This window comes from Myotis nattereri (assembly GCF_964212035.1).
Source record: "Myotis nattereri genome assembly, chromosome: 1".
Classification (NCBI taxonomy): Eukaryota; Metazoa; Chordata; class Mammalia; order Chiroptera; family Vespertilionidae; genus Myotis; species Myotis nattereri.
In genome coordinates this window covers 77909328-77928449 of record NC_138075.1, presented here as the reverse complement: position 1 = coordinate 77928449, position 19122 = coordinate 77909328, and the positions used below count along the sequence as shown (strand labels likewise).

The following is a 19122-nucleotide window of genomic DNA, read 5'->3' as shown; positions in this document are numbered from 1 at the left end:
AACTGGACAACCAAGGAGCCGGCTGCCTGTCACTACTTCAGCAGATTAAGCAGAGACGGGGTTGAATCATATGTGAGCATTTATTCCAATACTGCCAGCAGTGTGGGAGAGCAGCAGGTCACCCACAAAAATCTTCTCCTCATCTGTTAGAAATAAGGCGAGCCCCACACCAGGGGTCCTGGTACAACACAAAGGATACTCAGGAGCCAGACAGCAAGGCAGATATCTTTACTCCTGCAGGAGGGTGCGCACGCACAGGGTCTGGCAGCACGTGCACACTGAGTGGGCAGTCCGCTCAGGCTTTTATGTCTGACGCACGTCATTTGTTCCTCACTCTTGATTGATCAAAGTTTGGGCTCACACTCTTGTGTGATTGGCTAATTTAAAGAGAGAAACATCCATGTGAGAATGAAACATCAATGACTGCATCTTGCATGCCCCCTATGGGAGCTCGAGCCTGCAAATGAACCACACTGGCCAGAGCTCAACCTTCTTATTCTATTTATGTTTTTTAAAAAATGTTTTAATTGATTTTTTTTAGAGAGAGAGGGAGGGAGAGGGAGAGAGAAAGAGAAACACTGATATGAGAAAGAAACATCAATCAGCTACTTCGTGCACACACTCCAACTGAGATCGAACCCTGAAACCTGGGCTTGTGCCTTGATGGAGAATCAAACCAGTGACCTTTTGCTGCACAGGATGATGCTCAACCAACGAGCCATACCAGCCAGGGCTTGTTTTTCTGTTTATTTATTTACTTATTTTTATTTTTAAAATCTCCTCCTTTCTTGTCTTTTGGAGTGATTAAATCCCCCCACCACCAATTCCTTCCACTAATGCTATGAATTCTATTTCTTTTATTTTAGAGGTTTCCCCAGAATGTGTAGTATGTACAATTAACAAAGTTTAAATTTCATCAATATCTTATATTCTTACTATATAATATAATATATAGAGGGTTTTTTTGATTCTCCAAATTAAATATTATTATTATTTAAAGTAATCATTGTCTTTTGTTCACCATTTGTTTTTTACATTTTAGTTATTTTTTATTTAATTAATTTATTTTAGAGAGGCTTTCTAAATGGCCTACTTGCTCAGTTTCTGTGTGACTTAAAATGTCTTTTTTTTTCTTCTTTTGGTTAATCCTCACCCAAGGATATTTTTTCATTTATTTTTAGAGTGAGTGAAAGGGAAGGGAAAGGGAGAGACAGAGAGAAACATCAATGTGAGACACAGTGATTGGTTGCCTCCCTGAATTGAACCCAGGACCCTTTAGTCCGCAGGCCGACGCACTAATCCACCGAGCCAAACTGGCTAGGGCTTAAAGTGTCTTTAGTTTGTTGTTGTTTTGCTGAGTATGGCCTTTTAGGTTAATAATATTTTATTTCATTGCATTCTACTGTCTTCTGATTTTTTGTTGCTTCTTTTGGATAGCAGATAGTCTAACTGTTCTTTGGCAGAAGATATATTTTTTCCTATCTGGTTGCTTTTAAAATATTCTCTTTGCTTTTGGTATTCTAAAGTTTCATGAGAATGTGTCTGGTGTATGGTTGTCTTAAAAATATATTTTATTGATTTTTTACAGAGAGTAAGGGAGAGGGATAGAGAGCTAGAAACATAGATGAGAGAGAAACATCGATCAACTGCTTCCTGCACACCTCCTACTGGGGATGTGCCCGCAACCAAGGTACATGCCCTTGACCGGAATCGAACCTGGGACCCTCCAGTCCACAGGCCCATGCTCTATCCACTGAGCCAAACCAGTTAGGGCTGGTGTATGGTTTTGTTAAGCCTCTTGAATGTGAGGATTGATGTCTTTCACTAATGTAGAACCTTTCCAGACATTTATCTCTTAGAATATGAATTCTCTCTATGTAATCCTTTCACAACTCTGATTGATTTACACTGGGCTATCTCACTGCAATCACCATTTCTCTCTCTCTCTCTCTCTCTCTCTCTCTCTCTCTCTCTCTCTCTTTTTAAAAAAGACATCTTTATTGATTTCAGAGAGGAAGGGAGAGGGAGATAGAGAGAGAAACATCAATATGAGAGAGAATCATTGATAGGCTGCCTCCTGCACACCTCCCACTGGGGCTCGAGCCCGCAACCTGGGCATGTGCCCCTGACTGGAATCGAACCTGGGACTCTTCAGTCTGCAAGCCAACACTCTATCCACTGAGCCAAACTGGTTTAGGGCCACCATTTCTCTCAAAGTCATTTTTATATTTAATGTTTCTATCTTGCTGCACTGCATTCTGGATAATTTCTTCACATCTATTCCGAATTCACTTATTCTGTCTTCAGATGTATCCAAGCTGAATTTTAGCTTGAAAATTAAGATTAAAAAATATTTAGTGATATATAATTGACAAACAAAAATATGCTTATTTAAAATATACAATTTTGTGAGCTTTAATATATGTATATATTGATTAAACCATCTTGAAAATGAAGATAAAATTCTTATCATATAAATTTCCTCACATACCTTTGTAATTAATCTTTCCCTCTATCTTCAAACCAAGCAAAACTAATCTACTTTCTATTATAGTTTAGTTTGCATTTTCTTCAATGTTATATAAGTAGAATAATAAATAATAATAAATTTAACCAAGGAGGTGAAAAATCTGTACACTAAAAACTATAAGACACTGATGAAAATAATTAAAGAAGACACAAATAAATGGAAAGATATTGTGCATTGTGTGTTAATAGACTTAGAGAATGAATATTGTTATAATGTCATACTACCCAAAGCAATCTACTCCCTCCCATCTATCAACTCTCTGAAGATTTCAAGCAATCTCTACCAAAATTCCAATGGCACTTTTTTTTTTTTAACAGAAATAGAAAAAAAAATCCCACAATTTGATAGAACCATAAAAGACCCCAATAACCAAAGTAATCTTGAGAAAAAAGAACAAAGTGAAGGCATTATACTTCCTAATTTTAAATTATATTACAAAGTTAGAGTAATCAAAACAGTATGATACTGGCATAAAAACAGACACATAGATCAGTGGAGCAAAGTCCAGAAATAAAATCATGCAATTAATTTTCAACAAAAGAGCCAAGAATATACAATAAGGAAATGAACAGTCTCTTCAATAAATGGTGTTGGGAAAACTGATAGTCACTCGCAAAACAATGAGACTGAACTTGCACCATTTACCAAAAAGCAACTAAAAATAAAGACTTGAACATAATACCTAGAACAAAAAATAGAACACAAAATATAACTTATTTTCTATGGTCATGAAATGTCTGAAAGCATAAGGAGAGTCAATATGATGTTAACAACTTTTAAAAATGCTTCTTGGGTATTTATGCTTTAAAAAAAAAAAGGAATTGTGGCCCTGGCCAGTGTGGCTCAGTTGATTGAGTGTTGTCCCATGCACCAAAAGGTCACCGGTTTGAATCCCAGTCAGAGCACATACCCAGGTTTTGGGTTTGTTCCCCGGTTAGGGTGTATATGAGAGGTAACCGATTGATGTTTCTCTTTCTCTCCTTCTCTAAAATCAAGAAAAACATATTAAAAAATATAAACGGTGTTATAGCCATATTTGTGGAGAATTGACACCTGGGTATATATCACCATTTATTTAGAATTTCATTGTTTTCTTTCATGGATGTTTTATAATTTTCAGCATATAAGTCTGGCACATATTTTGTTAGATTTACACTTAAATATTTAAATTTTAAAAAATTGATTTTAGAGAGAGAAGACAGGAAAGAAAGAGAGAGAAACATTGATGTGAGAGAGACACAGAGGAAGAAGAGCTTGATGATGATCTGAGTACATTAAATATTATATTTAAAAGATGGGTAATCGCTGCAAGCACCTCCAAGAGAAAGCTGCCCTCAAGTTCCGACCGATGCCAGACAGTCCCACTTCTCCCGTATGAGTCTGGGTCCCTAGAGACTTGCCCGGAACTGGAGCTCAGAACCTGAGACTCCCTCCCGATTGAAAACGACAACCGCGCCCTCAGCCGCCAGCCTGCTCCCTGTGTGCCTCTTTACTTTAGTATTTTACGTCCGCACCGTACCTCCTCTGAGTCTCGGTATGCTTTTCTCTTTCCTTCTAGTTGTAGAATTTCCATTCAGCCAGCCTTCCTGTGGTTCTGGGTGATGTCCGTTCCATCTTTTAGTTGTATTTTTGAAGTGGTTGTGCGAGGCAGCAAACTCCGGTGTTTACCTATGCCGCCATCTTGGTTTTCTCCTATTCTCAGTACTCTTAATGGGCCTCAGAAACTCTACAAAGTGGGGCAAGGTGCTTTCCAATAGGATGGGTCAACTGTCTTTCTCCCAGGCAAAGCTGCCTGTATAACAAATGTCTGCATGAGAAAGATGATCTCTACAGCTTGAGGGAATGACTCAGCACAGGAAACTGGGGTGTCTGCTTCCTGAGCTCTAACCCCAGAGAACCGATCCTGGCTTCTGCTCACATAGTTCTTGTCCACTCTGCCCTCCCTCTGTTGGAGCACAAAGTGAGTGTCTCCACAGGGAATTTTGTGTGTTGGCTTTTTAAGAGGGTGCCTACATTCCAGCCATCACTCCCTGGCCAACAGCAACCATGCTGGTTTTCACAGCCAGATGTTATGTGGGTACCCTTCTCAGTTCTGGTGTTCTCTGCTGAGTGGTCCAGCTTGGAGATTTGAACCCAGAGTTCTCAGTGGCAACCCCCCACAACTGAGATATTGAGAGAAGTTTTCTTGAAATGCAGGCATATAGAACAGGGGTCCAGTGGGAAACAAAGGCAGGTGGAACACGGGCAGGGGCAGACGCTGCCGGGAGCCGGTCCATCCTGCTGTTTTAAGGGACCTGGCATATATGGCATACTGTTCTTAATATGTTTGCTCACCTTCTTGGCACTATGTGTTTTAACCAAGGTCACCTCTCTGAGAAAGGTTGTTTTCCCAGGTAGGGATTTTCCCCTGAAGTTAGGGAGGGAATAAAACCCTTTAACTAAGTGCCAGGCGGGTAATTAATCACTTTAACTATGAACAATCATGCTTAAGCTACATAATCTTTACTCCCTGGAATGGAGATAAGAAACGCCTTAACCTTTGGAATAGAGATTGATAGGATTGGAATCAACTGGTATAAATACAGATGTAACAAGACAACAGGATACAGAACCTAGACACAGAACTCACACAGAACATAGACACAGAACCCACACAGAACCTAGACACAGAACCTACACAGAACCTAGAGACAGAAGAACTTCACTGGAGAGAACATGGCAAAAGATCCTGGACAGAAACTGGCTACAGAACCTAGAGATAGAACCTAGAGACAGAACCTGGCTGAAGAACCTAGAGACAGAACCTGGCTAGAGAACCTGGATAGAACATGGCAAGAGAACCTGACTAGAACCTGGTGACTGAACCTGGCAAAAGATCCTGGACAGGACCTGGCTGCAGAACTTGGCTGGAGAACCTGGCTACAGAACCTTGCGACCGAACCTGGCTGGAGATCCTGGACAGAACCAGTCTGGAGAACCTAGCGACAGAACCTGACTGGAGATCCTAGATAGAACCAGGAGAGAGAACCCAACCATGCTGGTCAACTGAACGCTGCCTCCGTGTCATTCCTTCTTCGCCGACTCCGTCCACACCTTTGGGGACCCCTGGACCTGCTGGGGTTGGACCCCAGCAAGACGTGGCAGTTTGAGCAAGCCTAATCAAAGAAACCAACCATGCTGAAATAATATAATGTTTTTGGACACAGAGTGCGAGGCATGGGAAACCAAGGGAGGGCCTGCAGCAATAAGGTGTATCGACCCATAGGAACAGGGAAAGTTCAGGTCTGTTGCTAGGCCAGAACAATGAGGGAATTAATCAGGTGGCAACACAGATAAAGAGCAGGCTTATAGCAGACATATACCCCTAGAGTACAAGGCTTCATGGGCAGCCCATTATTGACCCCCTCCACTCCCCACCAGGAGTCTGAATCTGCTTATAATATTTTCTGAAAAAAAGGGGAAAAAAATTTTTCTGCACTTTTGCTTAAATCTTCTGGTCCAGAGCTTATTCTTCAGCTTTGCAAGACATGATTTGACTATCTTGGCTATCTGCTTCATTATTTCTCCATACATATACTAGAAATATTTCTGAAATGTATTATAAATATACTAGAGGCCTGTTGCATGAAAAGATTCGTGCAATACACCTTCCCTCCCCCTGGCTGCCGGCACTGGTTTTCCTCCGGCACCCGGGACCCAGGCCTTTGCTCTGGCCAGAGCCGCCTTCCAGCCCAACAACCCCGGGTCCCCCACCAGAGGGCCGGATGAGGGTGGGGTGGGTGCCCAATCGCTGTGGTCCTGCCCGCCAGCCACAGGTCGGGTCGCACACGGGAAGTCCGCTGCCCTGGTTGCAGATAGCAGGCCTGGATGGCAGCGGGGTAGGCAGGATGGCGCTGTCCCACTGTGCCTGCAGTATGCAAATTAGCTGCCATCTTTGTTGGCGGTTAATTTGCATATCATGCTGATTAGCCTATGGGAGGCGTAGCGAAGGTACAGTCAATTACCAGGTTTGTCTATTATTAGATTAGATTCTTGTTGAGGGTTTTTTTTTTTTTTTTTTTTTTTTTACCAATTTTGAAAGGCTTTCTGCCCCTCCTTGGCTGAAGGAATGTGTAGGATGGTGTAGAGCAGTGATGGTGAACCTTTTGAGCCCGGCATGTCAGCATTTCGAAAAACCCTAACTTAACTCTGGTGCCGTGTCACATATAGACATTTTTTGATATTTGTAACCATAGTAAAACAAAGACTTATATTTTTGATATTTATTTTATATATTTAAATGCCATTTAACAAAGAAAAATCAACCAGAAAAATGAGTTCGTGTGTCACCTCTGACACGCGTGTCATAGATTTGCCATCACTGATGTAGAGGATGTGGAATGCTAAGCTTATAATTACAACTTAAAGATTAAGAAGCTCAGATATAGGCTAGGGTCAGAAACATTAAGACATAGCAGACATGGAAGTGGCATACTGAGTTTTTTTGTATTCTCTGACGAAATCGCATAAGTCACTAATGATATATGTAAGAAAGCCCTATAGATTTGAGTACAAGGTAAAAAACTGTCTAGGAGGGGATAGTTCATGGAGATCAGGACAGGAGCTGCATTTGCAGAGAAAAGGAGGCAATTTTCCCCTTTCCTCAGGTCCAGCTCATCTTTTTAAAAAATATACATATTTTTACTGATTTCAGAGAGGAAGGGAGAGGAAGAGAGAGATAGAAACATCGATGATGAGAGAGGATCATTGATTGGCTGCCTCTAGGATGGAGCCTGAAACCTGAGCATGTGCCCTGAGTAGGAACTGAACCATGATCTCCTGGTTCATAGATCAACAGTCAACCACTGAGCCATGCTGGTCAGGCCAGCTCATCTTTTTAAGAGGAGCTTGTTCATTTTCTCACTAAATACCTGTTTCACTTGTTTGTTCCTCAGGGTGTAGATGAAGGGGTTAAACATCGGGGTCACCATTGTGTTGAGCAAGGCCACAACCTTGTTCCTGTCCTTCCCCTGGTCACCCTTGCCCAACCGGATATACATGAAGATGCAGCTGCCATAGAAGAGAGACACAACAATGATGTGGGAGGAACAGGTTGAGAAGGCTTTCTGCCTCTCCTTGGCTGAGGGGATGCGTAGGATGGTGTAGAGGATGTGGCCATAGCAGGTGGCCGTCACAGACAGAGTGCCCAGTAAGCTGAAGTTGGCCACAATAAAGCCCAGAAGCTCTATCAGACTTGTATCTGCACATATGAGTTCCAGGAGTGGAAAGTTGTCACAGAAGAAATGATTAATGATATTGGGGCCACAAAATGGCTGCTGAAATGCGATGAAAGCTGGAATGATGATGAGGATGAATCCTGTCATCCATGAACAAAGCACTAGCTGGACACAGACCCTTTGGCTCATGATGGTGGCATAACGCAAAGGATTACATATGGCCACATATCTGTCAAAGGACATCACTGCCAGTAGAAAGAACTCTGTTGTGCCCAGGAAGAAATACAGGAAACTTTGTATGAAACAGCCTAGTAGGGAGATGGTCTTATATCCGGTCAGGATATTGGTTAGCATTTTGGGGAAGATGACTGAGGTAAGCCAGATCTCCAGGATAGCAAAGTTGCGGAGGAAATAGTACATGGGAGTGTGGAGGCGCCTGTCTATGAGGGTGACGACCACGATGAGGAGATTCCCCAGTAGAGTGAGGAGGTAGGTCAAGAGGAGCCCCAGGAAGATGAGCATCTGCAGCTCACAGGCATCTGAGAGCCCCAGGAGGACAAACTCAGTGACAATGGTGTGGTTTCCCATGGTTCCTCTGACCTCTTCTGGGATGACCAATCAGAGGTGTGTAGCATTTGGAGCTGTGATGATCTGGGGAATCTGAGGCCACCTAAAACGGAAAGGAAAGAGAAATGAGTGTCATACTTTGAATGGAAGGAATCCTTTATTTCTGTGAAGGACATAACTTCCCACCACTGACCACACAGGCTTACTTTGCAGAGCCCCTGTCTTATGTTTGGTTCCTGGTGTGTCTGTGTGTTAGAAGAGAAAGTGGTGATCTGCAGGGTGACCTAAGTAAGACCTCAAACCAAAAATTATCCTTGCTTACTTTTCTTAACCGAACTTCTATTACTGATTCTTCAATGAATTCTTTTGTGTTAACATTATAACCTATTTTTAATATTTAAAATTTTTATTTTATTTTTTATTCAATATTATTTTTATCTTCATTCTAATACTGGGTCTTCATTCATGAGTAGTTCATATTTGAGGTGGTAACTTTTCTGCTTTACTTAGTCATTCATGATACAGATCCATATCCTGGGTAAACTGATTTAGAATGTGTAGACACTCTACTGCTGTTTCAAGATTACCTGAATCTCTGATGTTTTTCATTAGTATTTGGATTAATACAAAGGAAAGAGGAAATCTGTGAAAGAAAAGCCCAACTCTCACAAACAAAAATATTCAAGTAATATATGCATAAATAGAAGTTCTTTAGTGAGAGCTTAGATTCAAGGTTCTTAATGATGTTCCAAAAGATATATCCAGATTCTCCTCTCATTACATCTCCCAATGGGCTCTAGCTAAAATAGGCTCTTTGTGATTTTTTGATTATTTATGCATTTCATGCATTTGTTCTTTTGCATGTGGCATTCATTCTGTTTGGAATCATCAGCCATTCAAATCTTATTTATCCTTTAAGTCCCTCCCCCACACATGCTATTTTTTTCTGTGGAGACTTTTCTTCTGAATTAATGATTCTTTCCTCTGTATCCCTCACAATGTTATTATGTCTCAATTAATTTTCATTGTGTTTTGTTTTTCATTTCTTGCTTGAGTCAAAAATTTCTTTATTAATCTTTGCATTTTATATAGCCCTTAGAACAAGTTATTTGAAATAATCAGATTTAATAAACACTTATCAAATGAGTGAATAATACCTCAAATATGTGAGAGATGGATTTGGTGATGTTTGACATACAAGAGGCAGAGGACATATCACTTATGTAATATTTCCTAGGGGACAGCAACTTTGCAGAGTCATACTACATTGGCTCATCTGAAGAGTTTGCTTTTCTTTATAAAGAGGTGGAGATGTCTCCCCAAAAACATTCTTTTTTTAAAAAAAAGTATTTTATTGATTTTTTACAGAGAGGAAGGGAGAGGGGTAGAGAGTTAGAAACATCAATGAGAGAGAAACATCAATCAGCTGCCTCCTGCACACTCCCCACTAGGGATGTGCCCGCAACCAAGGTACATGCCCTTGACCGGAATCGAACCTGGGACCTTTCAGTCCACAGGCCGACGCTCTATCCACTGAGCCAAACCTGTTAGGGCTCCCCACAAACATTCTTAAGGGTTACTCTCCATTTTTGAGATGGTCTAGAGTTTGAGCTAGGAAGTAGACGGTGGTCTGGTTGGGTCTGCTAGACTGTTTCTAGCAGCAAAAACCCTGAAAACCCTTTAAAAGGTCTCTCTTTTAAAGTCAGCATCCTTGGTGCTCACTTTGGCAACATATTTACTATAATTGGAATGATGCAGAGAAGATTAGCGTTGCCCCTGAGCAAGGATATCGTGCCCATTTGTGAAGCATTCTGTATTTTTAGATCTGGTGAACACCACTTGCCCCTACCCGGTGACTCACTGAGAACATATCCCAGGCAACTTGAATCCTGCCAGAGGATTTTTCAGTGACTGAACCAAACAGGCAGCCAATAGATGGAGGCAGGCAAAGGTAGATTTCATTTTTTTTTTTTTTGAGACTTTTGCTCACCTGCTCCAGGGTCTGGTGCTGGTAAAGGCCAGCCTTGGTGCACAGCTTGATCCTCGTTGTGCACAACCAGGCACAGCAGAGCCAGCCACAAACTGTGGGCCACTTTGTAACTCCAAATGGGTTGCGTAGGGCCAGTCATAGGCTGTGTCTGCCATTGGGCTGCACCAAGAAGTTCCAGAACCAATACACCCAGTGGCTAGCTTCAGACAACATCAAAACAGTATCAAATCAGCTTCACAAGAGGCAGATCCATAGGGAAATCAAGTGGGATTTATTCCTGAGATGTAATGTTGATACAATATCTACAGATCAGTAAATGTGATACATTACATAAGTAAAAACAAAGGATAAAAACCACATGATCATATTAATAGATGCAGAAAAAGCATTTGATAAAATCCAGCACCCATTTATGATAACCCTCAGCAAAGTGGGAATAGAGGGAAGATACCTCAACGCAATAAAGGCCATATATAACAAACCTATAGCCAACATCATACTCAGTGGGCGTAAACTAAGTGTTTCCCTTAAAATTGGGAATAAGCTCTTGGGTGGCTCAGTTGGAGCATCATCCTGTACACCCAAAGGTTGCGGGTTTGATTTCCAGTCAGGACACACACATCCTGTACACCAAAAGGTTGCAGGTTTGATCCCTGATTTGGGCACATATGGGAGGCAACAACTGATGCTCTCTCACATCAATGTTTCTCTCTCTCTAAAAATCAATAAAAACATATCTTTGGGTGAGGATTCAAAAAAAAAATCATGAGCAAGACAGGGATGTCTGTTTTAACCATTCTTTTAAAATGTTTTTATTGACTTCAGAGAGAGGAAGGGAGAGAGAGAGAGAGAGAGAGAGAGAGAGAGAGAGAGAGAGAGAGAGAGAGAACAGCAATGATGAGAGAGAACCATTGATTAGCTGTCTTCTGCATGCCTCCTACTGAGGTTAGAGCCTGCAACCCTGGGCATATGCCCTGACCTGGAATCCACTGTGACCTCCTGGTTCATGGGTTGACATTCAACCACTGAACCACACAGGCTAGGCTGCTTTCACAATGCTTTAACATAGCACTGCAAGTCCTAGATACAGAAGAAGAAATATTAGACAAGAAGAAGAAATAAAATATATCCTAATTGAAATGGAAGAAGTAAAACTGTCATTATTTGTAGATGACATAATACTGTATTTAGAGAAGCCTAAAGATTGCACCCAAAACAACTAGAACTGATAAATTAATTCAATAAAGTAACAGGATACAAAAAATATCCAGAAATCAGTTGCATTTCTATACACCAATAATGAATTATCAGATAGGGAAACTAAAAAAACAATTTCATTTACAACAGCATAAAAAAAAGTCCTGGCCAGTGTCACTCAGTGGTTAGAGTGTCAGCCCATGCACCAAAGGGTCATGGGTTTGATTCCTGGTCAAGGGCACATACCTGGGTTTCAGGTTTGCTTCCTGCCCTGGGTTGGGTGCATGCGGGAGGCAGCCAGAAGCAACCAGTGGATGTGTCTCTCTCACACTGATGTTTCTCTCTCCTTTTCTTCCCCCTTCCACTATCTTTGAAAAGCAATGGAAAAAATATCATCAGCTGAGGATTAACAAAAAAAAAATATGTAGGAATAAACTTAACCAAGGATGTAAAAGACCTGTACTCAAATTATAAGACACTAAAAAAAGAAATTGAAGAAGATACAATGTTCTTAAAATTAAGTGGAAGCTTATACCATGTTCATGGATAGGAAGAATTACTATCATTAAAATGTCCACATACTCAAAGAAATCTATAGATTCAACATAATTCCTTTCAAGATAGATGTATTTCACAGAACTAGAACAAATATTCCAAAAATATATATAGAACCACAGAAAAAAAATTCAAATAGCCACAGCAATCTTTAGAAAGAAAAACAAAGTTGGAGAAATCATACTGCCTGATATCAAACTATACTACAAAGCCACAGTAAACATGGTACTGGCAGAAAAACAGACATATAAATCAATGAAACAGAACAGAGAGTCCAGAAATAAACCCATATCTTTATGATCAATTAATATTTGACAAAGGAGGCAAGAACATACAGTGGGGTAAAGATAGTTTATTCAAAAAATGGTGTTGGGAAAATTGGATATGTGCAAAAATATGAAACTAGACCACCTTCTTACACCATACACAAGAATAAACTCAAAATGAATTAAAGACTTAAATCTTAGACTTGAAACCATAAAAACATGAGAAGAAAACATAGGCAGTAAAATCTCAAACATTTCTCATAACAATATATTTTTTTCTGATATATCATCTCAGGCAAGGGAAACAAAAGAAAGAATAAGCAAATGGGACTACATTAAACTAGAAATTCTTGCATGATAAATGAACAAAATGAAAAGTCAGTCCACTGAATGGGAGAACATATTTGCCAATGATACATCTGATAAGGGGTTAATAATAAAAATGTATACAACTCAACACCAAAAAAATCCACAATCCAATTAAAAAGTGGGCAAAGGACCTGAATAAACCCTTCTCCAAAGAGGACATACAGATGGCCAATAGCATATGAAAAGATGTTCTACCTCACTAATCACCAGAGAAATGCAAATTAAAAGCACAAGGTGATATCACCTCACACCTGTCAGAATGGCTATCATTAATAAGTCAACAAATAAGTGAAGGTGAGGACATGCAGAAAAGAGAATCCTTGTGCCCTGTTGGTGGGAGTGCAGGTTGGTTCAGCCACTGTGGAAAGCAGTATGGGGTTACCTCAAAAATTAAAAATGGAACTTGCCTTTTGACCCAGCAATTCCACTTCTGGATATATATCTGAAGAAACCGAAAACACTAATTGGAAAGAATATATGCACCCCTATGTTCATTGCAGCATTATTTACAATAGCCAAGATTTGAAAGTAGCCCAAGTTCCCATCAGTAGAGAAGTTGACAATAAAACTGTGGTACATTTACACAATGGAAAAGTAGTAGGCTATAAAAAAAAGGAAACCTTACCTTTTGCGAAGAATAGCATTGATGGACCTGGAGAGTGTTATGTTAACTGAAATAAGCCAGTCAGAGAAAGACAAATGCCATATGATTTCACTTTCATGTGAAATTTAATGAACAAAATAAACTAACAAACAAAATAGAAATAGACTCATGGATACTGACAGCTGTCAAAGGGAAGGGTGTTGGGGGCTGGATGATCAAGGTGAAGAGATTAAGAAAAAAACAACTCAGACAGATAACAGTATGTGATTACCAGAGAGAAAGGGTGGAGGGGGGAGATAGAAGAGGGTAAAGGAGGGATAAATGGTGATAGAAGGAGACTTGACTTGTGGTGGTGAGCACACAACACAATATACAGATGATGTGTTATAGAAATGTACACCTGAAACCTATATAATTTTATTAACGAATGTTACCAATAAATTTATCCAATAAATCCAATGTTACCAATAAATTTATGTTATCCAATAAATTTAATAAGAAAGTCAGCATCCTTGGAAGTTCCTGTCCTTAAGTAATATCAACTACTACTGTAATTATCAGGCAGAGCTGTAGCAAGAATTATTTGCCAGCCTCTAGAGCAGCGTTTCTCAACCTGTGGGTCGTGACCCCTTTGGGGGTGGAATGACCTTTTCATAGGGGTTGCCTAAGACCATCGGAAAACACATATATAATTACATATTGTTTTTGTGATTAATCACTATGCTTTAATTATGTTCAATTTGTAACAATGAAAATACATCCTGCATTCAGATATTTACATTACGATTCATAACAGTAGCAAAATTACAGTTATGAAGTAGCAACGAAAATAATTTTATGGTTGGGGGTCACCACAACATGAGGAACTGTATTAAAGGGTCGTGGCATTAGGAAGGTTGAGAACCACTGCTCTAGAGAATAAGATAGGGACCCAGTTTAGGTACTTGGAATGAAGAAAATACTAGGGAATATGGGTAGGGAGGAAGAAATTCTAAACTGTATACAAACTTCCCTTGGTTTTGCTTTTTTTTTTTTAGCACAGGCCACACTATTCAAAGTGGTTTTTACAAACTACCATTATACTTAATATTTGTTGATAGTTATTAAAGAACGCAAAATAGTCAATCAGCTTCTGAGGATGTAACTATTTTCCACTGGTTATTTCTAGGCTCAATGTTGTCTAGATTTATCAGTGATTTGCAAAGGAAGTCTCTGCAGCTTACTGGAAATCCCTGGGCTCGAAGGTGAGCTCAGGTAGCCAAGAAACGTACCCAGCTCTTTTCAGAACAGAAGCAGGATCCGCCATGAACGCCACACTCAGAAGCACCATCAGGAGCTAGTAGAATGAGTGCTATTAGGCGAAGTCCTAGGTAGGACACACTGAGAGGAAGGTGGAAGCAGAGCATTAGGCGATGAGGAGTTGGATGTGAGTGGGAGGGGAGGAAAGGCTCTGGGTCATACTGCATCATGAGCTGAGCACAGACAAACTGTGAGAACGCATTGTGAACACCCTGGCTGGTGGGGCTCAGTTGGTCAGATCACCGTCTGTGCACTGAAGAGTCTCGGGTTTGATACCCAGTCAGGGCACATACCCGGATTGCAGGTTCAATCCGAGAGCGGTGTGTGTACAGGAGGCAACTGATGGATGTTTCTCTCTCACATCAATGTTTCTATCCCTCTCCCTTCCTCTCTCTCTAGAAGTGATGAAAAACATGTCCTTGGGTGAGGATTTAAAAAAAAAAGACATTGTGACCAGCCCAAGTATATAGCACATAGGGCTACTAATAAACTTATTTTGTTTGTTTGTTTATTTATTTAAAACCAGAGATCAATAGCTCTGGGGCCTTCCAGACACAAAAGGAAGAAAGCTACTTCATGAATCCCAGGCATTTCCCCCTTCATCCTACATGCCTGATGAATGAAAGGAGGGACTTGCTTGGCAGCCTGAGGGCCTGGACATGGCTGCACCATCCACTCAGACCATTCACTGTTTTAAGGGTCTATCATGTAGTGCCCAGTGGGAAAGTGTCTACAGATGCCCTGGAGGTTTGTCCTGCCATGGCTGGAACTGCATGGTCTTTTGGATTGTTCTAGTACACTTAGAAGGAGGGTGAGATTTTATCCTTCAAGGAGGAGCATTAGCAATTTCATCCGAGACTCAATGTTGTTGAGTTTTGGGTTTTCCAAGGGGACAGTTACACAGAGAACAGGTAGAACAGGCATTAACTTAATGGCTCTGACTGGATAAACTTTGACTTGCCTAGCATTGACCTGGATGGGGGGCTAGTGTGTGCGCTCAATGTGCCACATTTTATAAAAGAATATAAAAAACGAGTGCCAGGAAGAGGAGGGTTTGAGAAAGCCAGTACTGCTCCGCCATCCTCAGTGCCAAGGTGGAGATTACCCCACAGATCCAGGGTCAGGTGGCTAGCAGCCCTCTGCAGAAGTCCCAGTCAGGCCATCCCAAACACACTACTCACAGGATTGAAGAAGATACCTGGTTCTCAGGGGTATTTCTTGAGGTTGCAATGTTGTCTATGGGCTCTAAATGCAGATCTTATACTGTTGGTGTGAGACCTCCATTTCTCATGAGTTCTTGGCATTCTCCAAGGACACCTTTTCTTTTCTAAAGCGTCCTGAATGGCCAGCTGTCTTCCTTGGTTAGGAGAATGGTTTCATTGGACTTTGTCATCATCATTCAGCTCACAGGATCAGATGGGTCCAAAAATGATTCAAAATCTTCCATTTTCAGCAAGCTCACCTTGGAAAAGTACAGTTATTTGGTGAAATCCTTCATCCTTCTCTTAGACTAATGGGGGTGATTTTGATGATAAAGACTTTTATTATATCCTCACATTGGCCCAGTCTCAGTGAGATGATATTTCTTCTGTGGGCAATGGGACTCTAGGAGACAGTGGGTGAACTACTTCTGAAATAAACACATCTCTTTGTGGAGGTGACATCAGGGCTGAAAGATTTTGGTTGCAGCTTTGTTTTCTTAAGGGATCTACTCTTCTCCCAAGTTTGGTGGGGTTTGCGATCCCCAGAGAATTATTATAATGAGCCTCAGTCAGCCTCTTCCCAAATCTCTTGGCTGTTACTTAACTACAACTTTGCAAACAAAAGTTTCTGTTGTTTGTTCAGATCAAGAATAACAGTTACTTTTAGTTAAAGTAATAAATCTAATTATGCCTCTGAAATAGGGGGCTCTGTCTTAGGCAGACCTATTGTTATAGGAATGTAAGTGACCATCACAAATAATATAGAACTTTGGCTAATTTTATGCTGCCCCTCTTCACTGGGGCTTGGAGATGGTAAAATACAGGGTCCTGGGCGAAGGGACAAAAGGAAAGATAATGGAAAAGTTAGGATTAAAATTTTCCCCAGCTTTATTGAGGTATAATTGACAAATAAAATGGTATATGTTTAAAGTGTACAATGTGATGTGATACATGCACACACACATACATGCAATGAAATGATTACTACAATGAAGTTAATGTAATACATCCATCACCTCACACAGTTACCATTCATGTGTGTGTGTGTATGTGTCAAAGTGTCTCTCTGTCACTTTAAAAATTCTGAAGTACAGGGAAGCCTTCATTTGGAAGTAATATGTCCTAAATCGGGGCAAAATGCTTTGTGAGCCACTTGCTTGCTTTAAGATTATGAAAATGCTTTGGCAGTCTGGCAATTCCTCAAAAAATTAAGAATAGAGCAACCATATGACCCAGCAATTCCTCTCTGGGTTTATACCTGAAAAAAATGAAATCATGTATTCTCAAAGATATATGCACCCCTATGTTCATTGCAGTATTATTCATAGTGGCCAAGCCATGGAAACAACAAAAGTGTCCCACAATAGAGGACTGGATAAAGAAGATGTGATACATCTACACAATGGAATGCTACTCAGCCATAAAAAAGGATGAAATAGGGCCATTTGCAACAACATGGATGGACCTTAAGAGCATCATGCTAAGTGAAATAAGTCAGTCAAAAAAAGCTAAGAAGCATATGATTTCACTCATATGTAGGATATAAAACTGAAACTCATGAACACAAGCAGCAGTGTGGTGGTTGCCAGAGGGAAGGGGGTCGGGGAAGAAGGGAGTCCTAATATTTGGTGACAGGAGAAGATTTGACTTTGGGTGGTGGGCACATGGTACAATATACAGATCTTGTAACATAGAAACACACACCTGAACCTATATGTTTATGTTGACCAATGTTACCCTAATCAATTTAATAAATAAAAATATTAAAAACAAAAACACTGTCAAGGGCGGGGGGGGGGGGAGGGAAAGGACACATATGTAATACCCTGTGTAATACTTTAAGCAATAAAAAACAACAAAAAAACCCCCCAACCAAACAAAACAAAAACAACAAAAAAGAAAATGCTTTGGATTGGAATTTACACTGAAGTGTTAGCACCTATTATATTTGCTTTTGTTTTATCTCCATTACATCTGTTGTGATGAAATCAGTGTAAGCTTCCTTATCAAGGTTTGCAAGGTCTATCCTTTGAGATTGGAAAAGTTACTGATTTTTATTTTATTTTTAATTTTTTAATTTAAATTCTTTATTGTTTAAAGTATTACATATGTCTCCTTCCCCTGCCCCCCGTTGACCTCTCCCCAGCTGCTCCCATCCTCATCCCCCTACTGTCTGTGTCCATTGGTTATGCTCATATGCATGCATACAAGTCCTTTGGTTGGTCTCTTACCCACCCCTCCTCACTCTCTCCTGCCTTCCCTCTGAGGTTTGATGGTCTGTTCAATACTTCTATGTCTCTGGATCTATTTTTGTTCATCAGTTTATGTTGTTCATCATAGTCCACAAATGAGTGACATCATGTGATATTTATCTTTCTCTGACTGGCTTATTTCGCTTAGCATAATGCTCTCCAGGTCTATCCATGCTGTTGCGAATGGTAAGAATTCTTTCTTTTTTATAGCAGCGTAGTATCCCATTGTGTAGATGTAACACAGTTTTCTAATCCACTCATCTGCAGATGGGCACTTAGGCTGTTTCCAAATCTTAGCTACTGTAAATTGTGCTGCTATGAACATAGAGGTGCAAATATCCTTTCTGATTGGTGTTTCTGATTTCTTGGAATATATTCCCAAAAGTGGGATTACTGGGGCAAATGGGAGTTCCATTTTTAGTTTTTTGAGGAAACTCCATACTGTTCTCCACAGTGGCTGCACCAGTCTGCATTCCCACCAACAGTGCACAAGAGTTCCCTTTTCTCCACATCCTCACCAGTACTTTCATTTGTTGATGATAGTCATTCGGAGAGGTGTGTGATGGCACCTCAGTGTCATTTTGATTTGCATCTCTCGGATGATTAGTGACTTTGAGCATGTTTTCATATGTCTCTTGGCTTTCTGAATGTCCTCTTTTGAAAAGTGTCTATTTAGGTCCTTTGCCCATTTTCTGATTAGGTTGTTTATCTCCCTTTTGTTAAGTTGTATGCATTCCCTATAAATTTTAGAGATTAAATCCTTATCGGATATAACATTGGCAAATATGTTCTCCCATGCAGTGATTTTTATACGTTATAAAATTTAGCAGCTGTTAACTTTGCCTTCCTAAAGTGATTTGAAATGAGCATCCCAGACAATGAACCTCCCTCTGACAAACTCAGCTTGTGCTTTGCTGTCAGCTGTGATGATTTAGATCCTCCTTTTCCTTGGCTCAGAAATCGATGTCACAGCTGTACTATGTACTGGGCAAATGATGTTCTTTTTATCTGCTTTTAGCTATGAAACTGTGTTCTTCTTATCACTGGATTGAAGGACATCTTTGTACCTGAACAC

At 40.4% G+C, this 19122-nt stretch overlaps 1 protein-coding gene and 1 long non-coding RNA gene across 2 annotated transcripts in view; one reads left to right on the top strand and one right to left on the bottom strand.

The window, feature by feature from the left end:
• Positions 1-19122, top strand: part of LOC308528750 — an 852227-nt gene that overhangs the window by 134411 nt on the left and 698694 nt on the right. The gene's annotated exons all lie outside the window — the stretch shown is intronic.
• LOC308529975 (olfactory receptor 6E1) lies at positions 7399-8381 on the bottom strand (the record flags this gene model as incomplete). Its single annotated transcript, XM_081106383.1, has 1 exon — positions 7399-8381. The coding sequence occupies exon 1, from the start codon at positions 8332-8334 to the stop codon at positions 7399-7401; it is 936 nt and encodes a 311-aa protein (XP_080962509.1). The 5' UTR covers positions 8335-8381.